This window comes from Simochromis diagramma, unplaced genomic scaffold, assembly GCF_900408965.1.
Source record: "Simochromis diagramma unplaced genomic scaffold, fSimDia1.1 OVJJ01000497.1, whole genome shotgun sequence".
Taxonomy (NCBI): domain Eukaryota; kingdom Metazoa; phylum Chordata; class Actinopteri; order Cichliformes; family Cichlidae; genus Simochromis; species Simochromis diagramma.
This window is the reverse complement of record NW_024386912.1, coordinates 71,118-88,345: the sequence shown is the minus strand read 5'-3', so window position 1 is coordinate 88,345 and position 17,228 is coordinate 71,118. Positions and strand designations below refer to the sequence as shown.

General features: G+C 42.1%; 2 protein-coding genes and 1 long non-coding RNA gene across 4 annotated transcripts in view; all 3 read left to right on the top strand.

Moving 5' to 3' along the window:
* The first annotated feature begins 773 nt into the window (after positions 1-773).
* On the top strand, positions 774-7,484 carry prrg2 (proline rich Gla (G-carboxyglutamic acid) 2). 2 transcript variants are annotated; one of them, XM_040036273.1, is made up of 7 exons: positions 774-1,118; positions 1,202-1,298; positions 3,139-3,334; positions 3,557-3,587; positions 3,890-4,022; positions 5,405-5,551; positions 7,211-7,484. In XM_040036273.1, exons 1-7 carry the CDS (start codon positions 1,097-1,099, stop codon positions 7,251-7,253), a joined length of 669 nt encoding a protein of 222 aa, XP_039892207.1. In that variant the 5' UTR covers positions 774-1,096; the 3' UTR covers positions 7,254-7,484. The 2 variants fall into 2 exon arrangements, with proteins under 2 accessions (XP_039892207.1, XP_039892208.1); XM_040036274.1 differs by having other exon boundaries at positions 792-1,118; positions 3,162-3,334.
* A 125-nt stretch (positions 7,485-7,609) lies between these two features.
* The window catches only part of LOC120736305 (proline-rich protein 12-like), a 32,408-nt gene continuing 22,789 nt past the window's right edge, over positions 7,610-17,228 (top strand). Inside the window, exon 1 of the mRNA XM_040036320.1 lies at positions 7,610-8,146. Within this exon, the coding sequence (XP_039892254.1) occupies positions 8,064-8,146 (83 nt within the window). The 5' untranslated portion in view covers positions 7,610-8,063. The remainder of the gene's footprint in view (positions 8,147-17,228) is intronic.
* On the top strand, positions 12,311-16,376 carry LOC120736283. The gene is made up of 2 exons (XR_005696454.1): positions 12,311-13,554; positions 13,606-16,376. It is a non-coding gene; the product is annotated as an uncharacterized LOC120736283 (long non-coding RNA).

The window sequence follows — 17,228 nt, the reverse complement described above, 5'->3', positions numbered from 1 at the left end:
TGCATCCTTCAAGAAAAACATGATTTTCATGCAGGACAATGCTCCATCACACGCGTCCAAGTACTCCACAGCGTAGCTGGCAAGAAAGGGCTATAAAAGAAGAAAAACTAATGACATGGCCTCCTTGTTCACCTGATCTGAACCCCATTGAGAACCTGTGGTCCATCATCAAATGTGAGATTTACAAGGAGGGAAAACAGTACACCTCTCTGAACAGTGTCTGGGAGGCTGTGGTTGCTGCTGCACGCAATGTTGATGGTGAACAGATCAAAACACTGACAGAATCCATGGATGGCAGGCTTTTGAGTGTCCTTGCAAAGAAAGGTGGCTATATTGGTCGCTGATTTGTTTTTGTTTTGTTTTTGAATGTCAGAAATGTATATTTGTGAATGTGGAGATGTTATATTGGTTTCACTGGTGAAAATAAATAATTGAAATGGGTATATATTTGTTTTTTGTTAAGTTGCCTAATAATTATGCACAGTAATAGTCACCTGCACACACAGATATCCCCCTAAAATAGCTAAAACTAAAAACAAACTAAAAACTACTTCCACAAACATTCAGCTTTGATATTAATGAGTTTTTTGGGTTCATTGAGAACATGGTTGTTGTTCAATAATAAAATTATTCCTCAAAAATACAACTTTCCTAATAATTCTGCACTCCCTGTATTGTTTCACTGTAAAACTTCACGCGGAGTCGTGTGGATCCGCGCTGCCTGCCCTGTGCGCGCTCCCGATGCAGGGGATGGGGGGGATACCCTAGCTTGGCACGGCAGTCCTGGATATTTGTCATTAAGGTTAAAGGCTGTTTCTACAATCGCTTCTATAGTTACAAGGCAGACGTGTGTTGCTTGTGTATTGGACATGTTGACATAGACAGCATATTGTGAGTAAACAGTGAAACCGGTTTGTGGAGGTTCCTCCCTTCAGGTGCAATGCTGTCCGACAGGTTTATTGTTTCCCGATCGTCTCAGCGCAATAAAGTGCGCAATGAAGTGGAGTAACTATTAGCTCTGTTTTTGGTGAAACCAAGAGAAATACGTTTGTTTTTCTTCAAGAAAGCTTTGACAGATGGAACAAACTGGAGCCAAATGGAGCAGCTGTGTTGGACAGGTCAGTGTTGGAGGAGCATCTTCATACTCGGGCTTCTAACTACAAGTGTTTTCATAGGTGCTCTTGCACTTTTTCCTGTGTAGTTTTGTGCTTCGACAGCCGCGTTATTGTTGCTGTGGATGAACGGACTGTCCCTCGTGCAGATGGCCCACTGCTCCGTCACGTACAGACACCAACCAGGTAACCCACACTTGTCTCCTGTCACTTCATAAAAATTTGCTTTATAATTTGTGGTAATGCTTCAGTTACACAAACGTGCCTTGCAACAACAGCACGACTAGAGGAAAACCAAACTGTTCTTCTGTGAATCTGAGTAGTTTATTGCCATTAAACATCAGATGTTAAGTGAAATTAGAAGCAGCTCCTTGGTAGCAGGATTTAGAATAAATAACAATAAAAACAAATTCTATATAGCACCACTGCCTTTCCTATGAAGGAGTATTAGGGTCCCATTAAGAAAAAAGCAAAACAAAACATTGTTGTGAGAATAAAGTCAAAATTTTGAAATGTGAAGATTACAGCTGTTTCAAGACAAACGGCCACGGCTGCTATATCATCTACAAACATATATATGGTGTATATACATTCTGCTTTGTGTAGATGAGCTGGTGAAGTTGTACTTCAGAATCAGTTTTCATTACAAGGAAGTGATTTCTCTTTTAGCACATAAACACAGTGGTGATGAGCAGGACGCCATGAGGAGGAGAAAGGCAACCACTCCTAATGCTCCATCCTCCCTCTCTGTATGACCCACGTTAGGTTGATCTTTCTAGTACGCTGGGCCTTCACAGCTCACTTGGATTGTTTGTGGTACAGACTGAAAAAAGTACTGGAAACATTAGCATCACACAGTTGTTCATCCACATATACACAATACAAATGTCTCATTCCCCCACATCGCTAAGATGCTCCTCTGGAGTGAGATGTGACTGTGGTTGTCAGCATGAATCTCCAGGTAGGCTGTGCGTGAAACTAAACGTTGGTCAGCTGGAACTAACAGTCCCACAGCACCGAGCACCACAGGAAGCAGAATCCTGAAAGGATCTTTCACAGATACCTTAATACCACGCTACCATCTGAATGTTGCAGCAGAAATCAAGACTTATCACAGCAGGCAGCATTTTCTAATCTTCTGTGGTCTAATTTTGGTGAGCGTGTGTGTGAATTATAACTTCATTAGATCAGAAGTGTCAGAAATACTCAGCAACAACAACGTTATTAATAATAATAATAATTACAATTACATTTTTAGAAGTTGTGTGGTTTTCTAATGATAGGGAGACTGCTACCACATTGAAAATCTCCCGTTGGCATTAAAGTAGGTCCATGATGGACCTCCACAGAAAATTAGGATTCAAACGTAAATAATCCAGTTTTGTCCAGTTTCAGCCACCAGACACTCTCAGCTTTCACATTTTTTCTGTTTGTTTTTTGTGATTTTGTGTGAAATCATAACACAACGTTGTTGTTGACGGCTATTTTTTTTAACATTTACATATGTGTGTGCAAGAAAATGCCGCTTCACTGTAAATGTGTTGGAACCGATTATCAGAGATGTGAATTTGGGAGCTCCTGAAATGCACTTATAAGTACTTGTTTACTGAAGTCAAAGCTTTGTTTGTGGAGAGCACAAGAGTTTTTAAGGATTACAATTTGAATCACCATTACTAGACTAAGCACGCACAGGAATACAAGAACTTGACTAACGAAGAGCAGAAATGGACATCTGAGCTCGAAAGCAACAAGGACTTTTTGCCAAGTTACTCATCCAGGGATGGAGCAGTCAAAACCAGCTTTGTGATTTTAAACAGAATCACAGAAAACCCCAGTATCCCACTGTCTGAGGAGTGTTTGGTGGGGTCTGATGGCTGAAGCTCCCTGAGTACATTTGAGAATGCATCGCTCTCCACATGAACCATAAAAAGAGGGGTCAGAGATACTACGGGAAATCTGGAGCTTAGACAACAGACTAGAGAGTTTGACTTTTGATGTCCGTATGAGTTATGTTTTTGATTATCAGTGACAGTGAACTACACCCTGTAGGAGATCCAGTGTTGGTGGATGAGACAGAAGCTGCATCCTTCCTGTCCCGTTCACTGCTCTATAACAGCTGGGACTTTGAGCTGGTTGTGCCTGGTGATGTGGAGAGGGAGTGCATGGAAGAGATTTGCAACTACGAGGAAGCCAGAGAGATTTTTGAGGACACTGCGAAGACGGTGACTCTTCTTTGACTGTAGAACCTGTTTTTAATCTGGAGTCTTAGAATGAAAAACTATCAGTTTAATTTAACAATTATTTACACGTTTATCATCTAAATATGCATGTTTTTTTATTTTAATATTTAAAATACAAAACCTTTTCTCTTAGTATTTGAGCAATTTGACTTAACTTATTCAAGGTGACCTCTTCATTTAATCTTCATTTGCTTCCATTTCTAGGAAAAATTTTGGAAAACGTACACCAATCAAGGTAATACTTTAGCATCACTATGCTAACCTTTTCATTTCATTGTTCAAATGTGCATACTAATGACGAATGTATTTTTTGTAGTAGTTGGGATGACAGTTTCTTTTTTCCATATTGCTATTTTTTGTCGATTGTATATTTTGTATATTTTCCAATTTTGCTGTATTATCTACGTCTTCAAACCTCCAACAGTATCACGACTGAAGTCATTGCTGTAGTGATTGGCTACAGATTGTCTGACTGAGTAACATCAGAACTATTGAAGAAACATTTTTTGAGTGGGGTGATGATGTTTGTCTTTGAAGGTAGTGCAAACAGACTGGACGTGTCAGGTCTGGTGACAGGAATCCTGGCTGTACTAGTGTCTGCTGTAATTGCCACGGTGCTGGGAGTGTACTGCTACAAAGCCAAGAAAAAGGGTGCACGGAGGTCTGGCCGGTACGTTTGCTCCGATGTGGATCATCTGCTAACAGAGAAATGTGGAACAAAGTGACACCCTAACCGACACCAGTAACATTTCCCAGTAAAGTCTTTTAAAAACCAGTAGACCATTAAAAAAAATACAAAGTAGACAAGAAGACAATATTAATCCCTTAATCTTAATCCAGAGTTTGTGCAAACTTATAATTATTTACTGTTATTTTTCCCTTAAAGGTCCAGGGGATGTGGGAAAGTAACACAAAGTGTCCGGGTTGAAAAAAGGAGACATGAGGGCAGAATTGTTTATTAAAGTTTATTAATATTTTTATTAGTAATTAAACCAAAAGAGACGGACAAACCACTGTCACCTTAAAAAATAAAAGAACAAAACCCAGGTATGGCTCACTAAAAATTGAAGCAAGTCAAAAAACTTTAAATGACAGAAAAATACAGAACTCACAGTCGTAGCATGGATGCATCAGAGAGCAACTTGGGGTTAGTATCTTGTCCAAGGACATGTGGCTATGTGGCGACCAGAGAAACCAGGGATTGAACCACCAACCTTCTGATTACTAGATGACTTGCTCTACCGCCTGAGCCACAGTCACCCCATCAAGGCTCACTGGGACTAGAACTCTCCTTTTTTTGGACCTAAGTACTTTTGCTTTAATGGTGAGTAGAGTCAGCTGTACCAGAATCACAGCAAAGATTTCTGGCACAACTTCACCTGCTTCCAAGGTGCATGGAGAGGATGAAAGAATTCACAAAGCAGGAACTCCAGCAACACTTAAGGGAAGATGAACAACTTTAATAATTGACCAACGCGTTTCGGCTTGTGGCCTTCATCAGGGTCACAAGCCGAAACGCGTTGGTCAATTATTAAAGTTGTTCATCTTCCATCCAGAATCAGAAAACTTTATTGATCACTAAGGAAATGATGTAGGTTACAGTTGCTCCAAGACACTAACAGACTAAAAAATTTAAGCAATACAATTTGTCACAGACTTTACAAATTTAAGAAATAGCACTAATTTATGCAAATCACTCAGTTATACCTATAAAGATTAGGAATAGGTGGCACCTAAGGCAGGGCACATGCTTAGTGTCTGACCTCACAGATGTGCTTCAGGAAAAATGGTCGAAACCTCCTGAACCTTCTCTGGAAATCCTTCCCAGAAGAGTTGAAGCTGTTATAGCTGCTAACGGTGGGCCGACATCATATTAAACCCATGGATTAGAAATGGGATATCAGCCCAGTTTACATGACAAAATACAGGCAGACAACTAAATACTTTTGGCAATATAGTGTATAAACATTTTCACGTTTTTATGTTTGTTTATTAGCAATACAGCAACTAAAGGGGTTTAAAATTGGCGTGTTGTGCTGTGTGCTGTTCCAGACCTCCAGTACAAATTGCAGTAGATGGGCATACATCAGCTCCGGAGACGGTGCCCCTAGGTGGGATCACTGCACCCGGTCTGCCTAGCTACAACGATGCCCTGAACCACAGTGGGCAGCACGATGCTCCACCACCACCATATTCAGGGTAAGTGGAAGGCAAAGCGTGCACACACAAGGAACACTGGAAAGACTGACTACCAAGAGTTCTAAGACATTCTGGTGAGAGAAGCACAACACGTGTTGTGTATTTATACACGGGAAGGTGACTAATTGGAAACAGGTGTAACAAATTCAACACAAGTGAAACTGATTGAGTAAAGACACAATTACAAAGAAGGGAAAGCAAGCAGGTTGCAGATGAGTGCTTGATTTAACTGTCAAATGTACTCATGTTTGCAGTAAATGAAATGGCATACAAATTTGAAATATTTGTATAGATATTGGCACTCGGTGTCCCAGGCAATGTCTAAATAACTTTGGTCCACTTATCTAGAAGATGAAGAACATGGAACCATCCATATATGCACTACACTGATTATAGTATGACAATCATGATGCGAGAAAGTCTATATGAGTGGTGTAAAGTGGTGTATGCAGTGGTGTTTGCAAGTGTATGGTATGTGTTGTATGTGCACATCGAAAATGAAATGATACTTCAAACAATACCAAATGTGTGTGATGGCATGAAGAAAGCAATCACACATTCAATTCAATTCAATCCAATTTTATTTATACAGCTCAAAATCACAACAACAGTCATATTGTGCAGTAGATCCTACAACAATACATACAGAGAAAAACCCAACAATCATATGACCCCCTATGAGCAGCACTTTGGCGACAGTGGGAAGGAAAAACTCCCTTTTAACAGGAAGAAACCTCCAGCAGAACCAGGCTCAGGGAGGGGCGGGGCCATCTGCTGTGATTGGTTGGGGTGAGAGAAGGAAGACAGGATAAAGACATGCTGTGGAAGAGAGACAGAGGTTAATAACAGATATGATTCAATGCAGAGAGGTCTGTTAACACATAGTGAGTGAGAAAGGTGACTGGGAAAGGAAAAACTCAATGCATCATGGGAATCCCCGGCAGCCTACGTCTATTGCAGCATAACTAAGGGAGGATTCAGGGTCACCTGGTCCAGCCCTAACTATATGCTTTAGCAAAAAGGAAAGTTTGAAGCCTAATCTTGAAAGTACAGATAGTGTCTGTCTCCTGAATCCAAACTGGAAGCTGGTTCCACAGAAGAGGGGCCTGAAAACTGAAGGCTCTGCCTCCCATTCTACTTTTAAATACTCTAGGAACAACAAGTAGGCCTGCAGAGCGAGAGCGAAGTGCTCTAATAGGGTGATATGGTACTACAAGGTCATTAAGATAAGATGGGACCTGATTATTTAAGACCTTGTATGTGAGGAGCAGGATTTTGAATTCTGGATTTAACAGGAAGCCAAAACAGGAGAAATCTGCTCTCTCTTTCTAGTCCCTGTCAGGACTCTTGCTGCAGCATTTTGGATCAGCTGAAGGCTTTTCAGGGAGTTTTTTGGACTTCCTGATAATAATGAATTACAGTCGTCCAGCCTGGAAGTAATAAATGCATGAACTAGTTTTTCAGCGTCACTCTGAGACAGGATATTTCTAACTTTAGAGATGTTGCACAAATAGTTCAGTTCTCTTATTTGCTTTCAAACTAACTGCACCCCCGTCTTTCTAAAAACCTGTGCCTTTTTTTTAATAGGAACGGAAACAGCTGGACGTTCATTGATCATGCTGCTATTCACAAAGTTTTTCTTCCTGTCTTTGACCACAGGGGTGCGCCGTCGGTATCTGCTGATCCAGGTGACAATGAATGAAAGCCCTGCAGGTCACTGTGTGAAACCTTAACACTGATGGTTTGGGGAAAATTTCTGGTTGTTTTTTAAAATATACATATTTTCCTTGGGAGTGCAGTTCAAAGACAGTCCCAAAGCGGACCGTAGCTAATCATTTGTCACTAGTCTGATCACTTTTTGTGCTGTGTTTGTGCATTTGTGTTCAAGAAAAACCAAGATGCATTTTATATAATAAATCATGTAACAATTTCACATGCCTCCAGTCATTGTATAACTTGTTGTGACTTGCAAAGCCAGCAAATAAGCATGCAAGTGGTAGATTAAATTAGAATCACGAGGAAGTTCTTCTGGACATGTTTGCAGCCTTTGTGTTGTTTGTCATAGAAAGGTAAAACTGCTGTAGAAGCTTAGTTTTTGTTTTGTGTTTACAACTGCCTGCAGCACACTGCGAAGGCGTGCATGCGTGTAAGAGAGAAGGCGATCACGCCAGCCAAGTCATTCTTCTTAAAAATGGCGTCATGTGAACAAAACGCGAAAAGAGCGAGTAAGCAGCAGCTATCGGAGCAGTGTGAATACAATTTCTCTTATTAAAGCTGCGACGTGGAGCATCTGTTCGGCTTAACACGAGAGACAATAGACAGTTAAATATACGGGGAGAGGAGGGGGGGAGGAGGTGCTCCTGTCCGCCGCGGCTCCCCACACCGCCCCCGATCCCCACTCAGTCTACAGGCTTGTCAAGCAGAGGAATAAACAGAATCGGGCGCTGGAAGTGAAGATATCCCCCCTCCCTCCCCCTCACTATCTGTGCATCTTCATCCAGCTCTTTCTTTCATGGAGAGGAATTATCCCGCTTCGGGCTTCGGAGATCTGGGGACTGGGACGGGATGGAGTTACGAGAGATCGGCCAAAGCAAGGTAAGCTTCGGTGGCCGAAGCATGGGGAGCGCTGTTTTCTGACTGCCGGTAAGCTTAAGAGGCTCTGACAATGCCGTGGCATAGCGCTGACTGCGCCGAGTATTTAGCCCGGCTGCACGGCCACCAGTCTCGGGTACAGCCAGCCGTCATTTCATTGGGGGGAAGGTTAACGGTGATGCGAAGACGGGCGGAGGACAGGGGTGGACCGAGGGTTGGTAGAGGACGGTTTCGTTATTGAACAAACCAAAACAGTCCCCCCACATACACACATGTATGAGTGCATCAGTGTTCAGCACTGCATTGTCTCCGCTGCACACGAACACAAGCATGACAGCCACGGTCACCGGGCATAGTCCACACATGAAAGCGTGTATGCAAACGAAACACTGTGCCAAACACAGCGCAGTCATGGATACACGAGCCTTTATTCAGTGAAACTAACGCACTATTGCCGTTTCTCTGTAAAAGAGAAACTAATTCATTAACAATAGAACTCAGTGCGGTTGTTTGACTACAACACACAGGCTGGCAGCTACTATTAAGCTGACATTAGCCGCTATCATTAGGCATCTTGAGCATTACCCAGTGTCTGACAGCACATTTCTCCGGGGCAGACAGCATGCAGCCTGTCCCCGTCACATTACCAACCTGCCCAATAAGGCGGTGACTTCAATCTTAAATAAGAAAAAGCAAAGAAATTCCGCTGCAGGCAGTGATCAGCTGATTCCTTATATGGCTGTGCTGTTGTATAAAACACGGTCTTATTAAAGTTAGCAAGCTCCTGTTAGCCTAGCTGCACATTAGTGGTTGCCTTGGCAACAACAACAGTCTCAGAGCGCTTCTCTGTTAGCACCGGCTCTTATTAAGTATGGCAGTATGACTGTGATTTCAATAGATTAGTTATAGATTTATAAAAACAAGGCGAAAGACTGATTCTTATGCCATCATGTGTATAATATTTGTCTTCATATTTTAAATGTAACGACATGAAGTCAGAAGTAAAGTCTTGTTCACAGTCAGATGTTCATGTAATAACGTACACAGCAGCCTTTCAGTGTCTCGCAGTGTAAACATTACATCAGACAACTCTTGTTCCCAGTGTCTTTTCAGTGAATCCCTTCAGTGAAATAAAAAAAAAAAATCACTCTCCGTTGAAAAGCACTTATTCTTGATTCCCCCGAGATGCTGCATTTGACTCCTCTCTCAGTGTTAGTCTCCTCCTGGGACTAGAGTGAAATGGGTGCACGCAGCACCTCCTTGTTTGCCTGCCACTCATAATAGACACATAATAAGACATCTGTTGACTGGAGCTAATAGCATGACTAATGTTTCTTCACTAGTCTGTAAATGGTAAATGGACTGGTTCTTATAGAGCATAATAGACACATTTTTACTCTGAGCATACAACTAATTCATTCACCCAAGAACCTTTTCTAACATTCATACACATTCACACTCCAATGGACGCATTGCCCAAGGACACTTGACATGCAGATTGGTGGAGCCTGGGATCGAACCACCAACCTTCCAGTTAGTAGCTGACCTGCTCTACCACCTGAGTTACAGCCACCCCACCCCGCAAGTCTGTATTGGGCTGAGCTGTGTTTTAGCTTAGTGAGATGAGCAGCCGTTCTGAGACTGGGAGGCTGGAGTTCAAATCCCACTTATGGCAACATTTCTTTCAGTTCACATTTAAACTTTTTAAACTATTTTCAGCACAAATTTCAGCTTTTTCAGCTGTTTTCAGCAGAAACCTCTTTCCAGCAGAAATTCTGCTGATTCACCTCTTTTCTGCAGAATTTTAAATCTGGGACTCTCCACCATTTGACCTTAGAACTGAAGAAGCTTCTCGGATGAGAGGTGAAACGTCTTCAAGCAACTCAAAGAAGTCCAGACGCTTTTCTTTCCAAGCTCCTTAGTCTCTCATTCCTTATATCAAGACTGGAGATCACACTACTGATTTCAGTTCATTTAATATGTGAGTGCACAGATTCATTCTCAACTGGACATAAACGATGATCAAAGGTTGTATATATGATGAAGTCATCCAATCCCAGCCTCTAACAGTGCGCTGAATCTTAGCTTTGAATGTCCAGTATATTCTAATCAGTGCAATTTCAGCATTCACTGAACCTACAGTATCTACACCTGTGTGGCAAATGTGTGGTAAAGACACAGATAATGAAATTTAATTATTAATACAATATACATCATGAAAAATGAAGGCTGAAATTGATTCAGTTTAGTACTCTTCTCTGTGTGCTCTGTGATTACATCCAGCACTTTCCCCTTCTCCCCCAAAACATGCCTTCCTCCTAAAGTTGTCATTTCAAGAATATTTTCTGTGTTGAGCTGTGCATGACAAGCTCAAAAGCTGACTTGATGTTTGTCACACGAGTCACGGTCATCCTAGTGGGCCCTGGTACTGTCATTATTATGTTCTCTGCAGACAGTTTTGGCTGATGCATATTTGTGCCATGATACGCTGTGTCCAGGCAGGAATTGGACCCAAATGCCTGTGTCTGCCACCGGCTCACTCCTTGGTGGCTGCTTATTGGGGCCTGGAGCCTGGGGCTCGCTCGGGCCACTTCGGAGGTGGGGTGCCCCCGGCCTCTCGGCCTGGGGCTCGGTCACTCAGGCACAGCTGGCTGCCGGCGGAGCTCACGGGCGCGTCACTGCAACTCCCCCTGGCTTCTGCTCCGCGGCTGCTGAGTGAGCCCTCATCTGGGACTCTCCTCAGCTCTTACTGGGACAGTGGCGCGGCTGCCCCTCTGTTGGTCTTCCTTGGTCTCTTGTGTTCTGGGGGCCTCTGGATGTCTGGAGTTTTGATCTCCTCCATACCTGCTTCATGCCCTGGAGGACGGGGCTGTGGCCCCCCCACACCCTCTAGCAGATCATTACATGAAGGAACCTTTTAAATACAAGCGCGTCCATGCTCACAGGTGTACACACGGGTGCTCACACCCACAAACTACACCCTTTTTGGCTCCTACCTCAAAGCACACTGTGTTCTGTTGATCTTATGTGCTGCACAATAATGTTTAATATTTAGTATTTACTGTCATATTCACATATATCATCGTGATGTTGTTTATTGTATTGCTCTCGTTTTCTTCTGCTTGTTTTCTTTTTTCTTTCTCAACAGGTGATCCAGGTGATTGATAGATGGATTTTTTGTCTGCTTATTTAGTTGGTTTTTGTTTTTTGCCCTTTATCCCCGTCCCTCTTCCCCGCTGTTTTTCTTTCCCTTTCTTTCTTCCTTTTCTTTCCCCCAGTCAAGTCTGTCCTGTATTTAACAAGTGGAAAAAAAAAAGGTGAATCAAATGGACCATTATGGCAAGGCTGGGATGGTTCATTTGGTAAAGTAAATCCGTTGGGCATCTTTCTTCGCCTTTAGACAATAATTCTGATGGCAAAAGAGCCAAACGGGACAGGCAAGAAATAAAAAAAAAAAGGAACTGGACCCAAATGCAAGCTCATGGAGCTGGGAAATACTAACTCGGAGAGACACAGGGAAAGTCACACAGTTTGAGGAAGGACGTGACACAGAACTGAGGGAGACACAGACATAAATACACAGAAGGATAACGAGGGACGTGGGAGCACATGGGGAGCACAGGTGACACTGATAATCTTAATGAGACAGGGCAGGCGCAAAAACAACCTGACGTACACTGACGGGAGACTATCAAAGTAAAACAGGAAGTACACAGAGACACAGACAGGAAGGGAAGAGAGAACACAGGGAGAGCACAGACATAGCAGGCTGGGGAAAACACAAGGAGGAGAAATGAGGCATGGGAACTCACAGATACACGGAGGGGGGACACAGGGGGTAAGGAAACGAGGGGCAATCTAATATGCAACATCTAAACAGAATAACCTAGTGACTCAGCTATGCTCCAATCCCTCCATATTGTGGCCAATCAGATGCCAGGATATAGGATAATATCATTATGTGAAAAACAGAGAGGATGAGAGACACGACAGTCAAGTGGGGAGTGCGTCTGTCCTCTCAGTGAATGAGTGAGACAGTAGACAGCGGTGAGGAGGGCTGTGCGAGAGCAAAAACACATAAATGTGCCTGACACCCGTAAACGAAGCAGCAGCTGGCTGCAGTTTAAAGACTTTTTTTTGTCTCGGTCTTGGTCTCGTCTCAACTTGGTCTTGGTCTTGTCTTGGTCTCGATACCCTCTGGTCTTGGTATTGTCTTGGTCTTGGTTTAGGCGGTCTTGACTACAAGTCTAAAGTGAAGACATGGCTGTGCATTGCAAAGTCATTAATTGCACATGAGTTCCAGCTGTACTGAGTCTGTCCATTTCTTCATTTAATCCAAAATTGAGATCGCCCCAAGAACAAAAGAGCAATGTCGGTGTTCAGAGAGTGCAGCTAAAAATGTGGAAGAATGAGGGATATTTGGGCTATATATATTTACAATACATAACTTTTTGTTATATATAAATAATTTAATTATCATAAAGTTATCCTTTTGGATAAATAACTGTGTTGAGAAATATTAAATTACATTTTTTAATACTATTTCCCTTTCCCTATAGTTATAGCAAGTTGCGAACACATTAGGAAACTCAGGTGTTTTAGGTTCATCTGTAGCTGTGACAGGTCTATGAAGCTCTTGCAATAAAAAAATGTTTGCCTGTAGTTTTTTAAGCTGGTTAAATATCTTTAACCTCCTCTCTCTGGAACCAGCTCCACACATATTCTATGTAAGAAACCTCAGTGTGCCCAGAGTTGTGTGTATGTAGCTAATGTTGAATGATGTGTGTGACATTCCAGTGAATGAGAAAAAACACACGTCCATCGGATGTAAGAAAGGTTTCATAAGCGTGCAATACGTAGACCCGTACGTGGTGCTTGGTGTTGACTGATTATATATGTGCACATTAAGTTATATGAGCGAGCATGTGCGTGCCTGTGTGTGAGTCCGTGTGTGCTGTGAGGCTGTAGTGAATATGTTGATGCTGAGTGCGCATGTGCAAGCAGATGAAATAATCTCTGTGTAAAGATCAAGGGTGCAGAAGCAAAAAAGAAAGAAAGAAAAACTAATTGAGAGGTCTGGGAGTGAGAGAGAGTGAAAAGAGTAATGGACAGCCCATAATCTTAGTGGAGAGTTGTATGTGCCCAAGTAGGAAAAGAGCTTATCGGTGCAGTGAGAGAAGGAAACATGCAAAGGGGCAAGACGGAGGGATGAAAGAAACAAGAACATTGTAACTGCCACCGTTATGCTGCGGAGACTGTTGGTGATATGACATCATGTTGAATTATGGAACTGACAAGAATAGCCGACATAGATAATAAGGGAAGAGGAGGAGAAATAAAGGCAGTGGATTCTAATCTGGAGTGGCATTAATACAACCAGGGAGGGGCACTGGGGTCGTGGTAGAGCTAGAGTTCTACGTGGAAACGTAGAACTGGTCCATGGTGATGATAGCATGGACCAGTTCTACGTGGAAACGTAGAACTGGTCCATGGTGATGATAGCATGGGAGCTCTTGAGTGAAGCTTCATTGAACTGGGAATTCAGTTTATTTATACAGCGTCAAATCACAGCAACAGTCGTCTCAAGGTGCTTTACATTGCAAGGTAGACCCTACAATAATACATAGAGAAAAAAGAAGAAAAATGTTTTGATTTTCTTCACTGACCTGGGTGACACTTTTAGAGAATTGACCCTGTAGCGAGATCTGGTCAGCAGCAAGTGGCTAAATTCCAACGATTCAAAGAGAATTGCAATTCCCGGTGTAGAATTTCGACCAGAGACAAGAGGATGTCGCCAATGTCTTCACCGGGTGGTGATGTTGTTTTCGGGGAGTCTTCTGGGCAATTTCTCTGAACATGGTGTCTCGTTCTTGGAAAGAGGAACTCTGTGCCTTCTTAACATCGAAGCACTAGTCAGTGTATTCCTGGAGAGCATCCAAATTGTCCTCGCTGGCCTTCAGAGTGTTGGAAATGATTATGCAGATGTGTTATCTGTCAATTGTTTGGTGTATTTTAAGCTTCAAAAATATGTGTTTAATTCTGAGCCACCATTCATTTTTTCCCCCACCATGTCTCTGCTTACTCTGGATGGCATTATATTGGGCTCCAGTAATACTTTGTGGAGTCTTCCTGTTTTTATCTTGGTAATTCTTGTTCACTGTGTCTTATGTTTAGTTTTACTTCAGCGACATAAGGACACGTACACATACACAGTGTTGCAGAGTTGGAGATGCTTCATTTAGAGCTTTCTTTAGTGAGATTACTGGTGCAGCTTTTCTGCTATCCAACTCCTGGGACGGCTTTCCCTCCTGTGCCACTGACTTCCTGATAAAGGGAGTGTCTGATTGTCCGATCAGCACCAGCTGCCCTGCCAGCCTTTGAGTTTATCTTTTGTCTTCCGAGCCCTGCATTTGGGTCCAGATCCTGCCTGCCACACAATGGTACCATGACTGGTGTCCTCTGTTAAGAGTATTCAAGTACTAAGACTGAGCTTGAAATGAAAACAGTTTTCTGTGATCCAAGCTTTCCAATCTGTTAATGAACTTTGTTTTTACAAACTAGCTGTGTTTTGTGTTCACAGCCTGGTGACTGTGAAAACGAGCTGGGTATCTTTGAGTCCAACATGAAAATTCAGGCTTTATTTTCTAAGCCAGTCTGTGTTAATTCTGAGTTTTGTTGTTAAAAACTGTTTTCTGCTCCTGAGCTGGTGAAATCAGAGACTGTTTCTCTGTGTTGGGGTCTCGATAAAAACTGTACCTCAACTGGTATCTCCAGCGACCTCCAAGTGTACTTGGAGTATCCCGTTTGCTTGAGTTGGCTGCATGTCCTGGTCCAGCATCCTTAAGTATCTTGAGTATCCTGCATCCTCAGAGTGTCCCGAGTATCCAGAGCCCACGTTGCCAGAACCTATGGTTTCAACACTGCCAGAGCACAAGGATTTGCGCCTCAATGACAGGCCATTTACCAAGATTCTGGAGGGGTTCTGCCTCCTCCATCATCACCACACTCCTTCCAAATCATCTGTTTCCTTGTCGCCGTCATCAGCTGCCAGCTAAGGCACGGTGCCCCATCACCTCTGCTGATGTCAGTCCCTAGCCAAGCCTCCAGAGGGTCTTCTTTGACATAGTTCCTGGTCTCCAGAGGTCCTGGACCAGAGGGTCTCTTATGATGCAGTTGCTCGACCATCAGATGAGTTCCACCTCAGCCTCTCCTCTCTGGTCTATCCTCCTGAGGGGTCCCATCTTTGGTGCTGGCCTCTTTCACACTGCCCGCCAGCCAAGCCTTCTGAGGGGGTCCATCTCTGCTGTTGCCAGTGTCCCGTCTGGCTTCCACTTTCACTGGCCTCCTAAGCATCCCCGTCACTCCTGGGGCACCCTGTGAGGATCCAGCTTCCTGTCAACCTCAGACTTCAGACGTTTTGTCAAGATAGTGTAGATAGTTTGTCTACTTTACTTGAAGAACTTCTGAAAGGGAAGACTTTGCTGAACGGAAGTCTTCAGTAAGATCTCCGATCTGTGCCACACAAGTTGATGGCTGAAAAGTTTGCTACATGTTTCGTAGTAGACTGGAAGGTACGGGAATAGTTGACTCACCCTTTTAATCTTATTTGCCTTTCTATTGTTTTGTATATATTCCTCTAGACTGTATATATTGCTTTTGTTGGCTATTTATTTTTGATGTCTTTTTAAAAAAATATTATTCCTGCACCATTGGTGTGGAGCACCTATAATTTTGTTATACATGTGCAGTTACATTAAAGGGCTATTCTATTCTATTCTATTCTATTCTTTGTTATCATTACCATTATTTTTTGTTCTTCTGATTTTTTTTTAAAGATAAACACTGTGTGGATTTGTTGACTGTGTAGTAGGACTCATGGGTGGGCAGGTAGGGATGGGAACATTCTTTGTACAACAACTTTCATATAGCCATTCTGAATACCTGGTCCATGCTTGAATTACTTATAAGCTTGCAATTCGTTATTACCAAACTATTTAAAAAGCCCCCTGAAAAGTATTTTGAAGAAGACATTTTGAAATGAAGAAATTTTATATTTCGAGAATATACTTTTTTTTAAAAAAGTATATTATATATACAGATTAAATGTAGCAATTTTATGAATTTTACTGATGTAACCAAATGTTTTGGTGTACAACAATAGAATCAAATTAAACTGTTAATACACTTATACTTGTCATGTCATGAATATTATTGGGGTCTTTACTAAAACAAACAAACAAACAAACAAACAAACAAACAAACAAACAAACAAACAAACAAACAGTAATTTCATTCACATTACTTGTTAGTTTTCCTAAAAGTAATGCAGCATGTTACTGAATTTCTCACTGGAGAAAGTAGTGGATTTATTACATTACTTATTACATTACTTTCACATTATTTTGTAAGATAACCTGCAGTGCATTATCACATAATAGACCTTTTTCACATTTTTTTTTTATCGGAAGTTGCTCATAACAAGCAGCAGGACATCCTAATATGTAGTGATAAGTAGATAGTAGATTTCTTCTTTGCAGTGTGACAAAGTGGAGAAGCAGTTGCAATGCTCTCCATTTGTCCCATATGTGTTTACCTTTTTTTTTGCACATTGTACACATTATTCTGTTTCTATGTATTTGCTATGATTTGCTATTTGTCAAGTAACATTGCTTCACTCACTATCTCGGGTTTGTTTGTGGAAGCGTTTTGTTGCCGGCAAATCAAACATTCTGCAAATTAAGACAAATACTAAGTTATGTTTCTTTATACTTTATTATGTTACACATTAAGTCATTTGTTCATACTTACTCTGTTTGTCTTTTCAGTCTTCATGAGGGTCAGGTGTGGGGAAACGCCCGCCTGGCATTTCCTTATTTTAAAGTCCTGATCATGTCACACATGACATCATCAGGTCAAACCATGTGGAGGGGTTTCTTTTTCCAGAGAGATGCTTCCTTTTGTCTGTGTTAATGTTTAAAGGGATTTGTTGAATGTTTTTCCTTTCGTTAATACTGCCATTTAGTTGTGTAAATGTGCATATTAGAAGTGTGTAGAGGTTTTGTGTTTTTAGATCATCTGTGTAGAG

Coding starts and splice junctions, on each gene's coding strand:
- prrg2 (XM_040036273.1), top strand. CDS start 1,097: ATGGAGCAGCTGTGTTGGACAG. Junction 3,335..3,556: donor TTGAGGACACTGCGAAGACG/GTGACTCTTCTT, acceptor TTCCATTTCTAG/GAAAAATTTTGGAAAACGTA. Junction 4,023..5,404: donor GGTGCACGGAGGTCTGGCCG/GTACGTTTGCTC, acceptor GTGCTGTTCCAG/ACCTCCAGTACAAATTGCAG.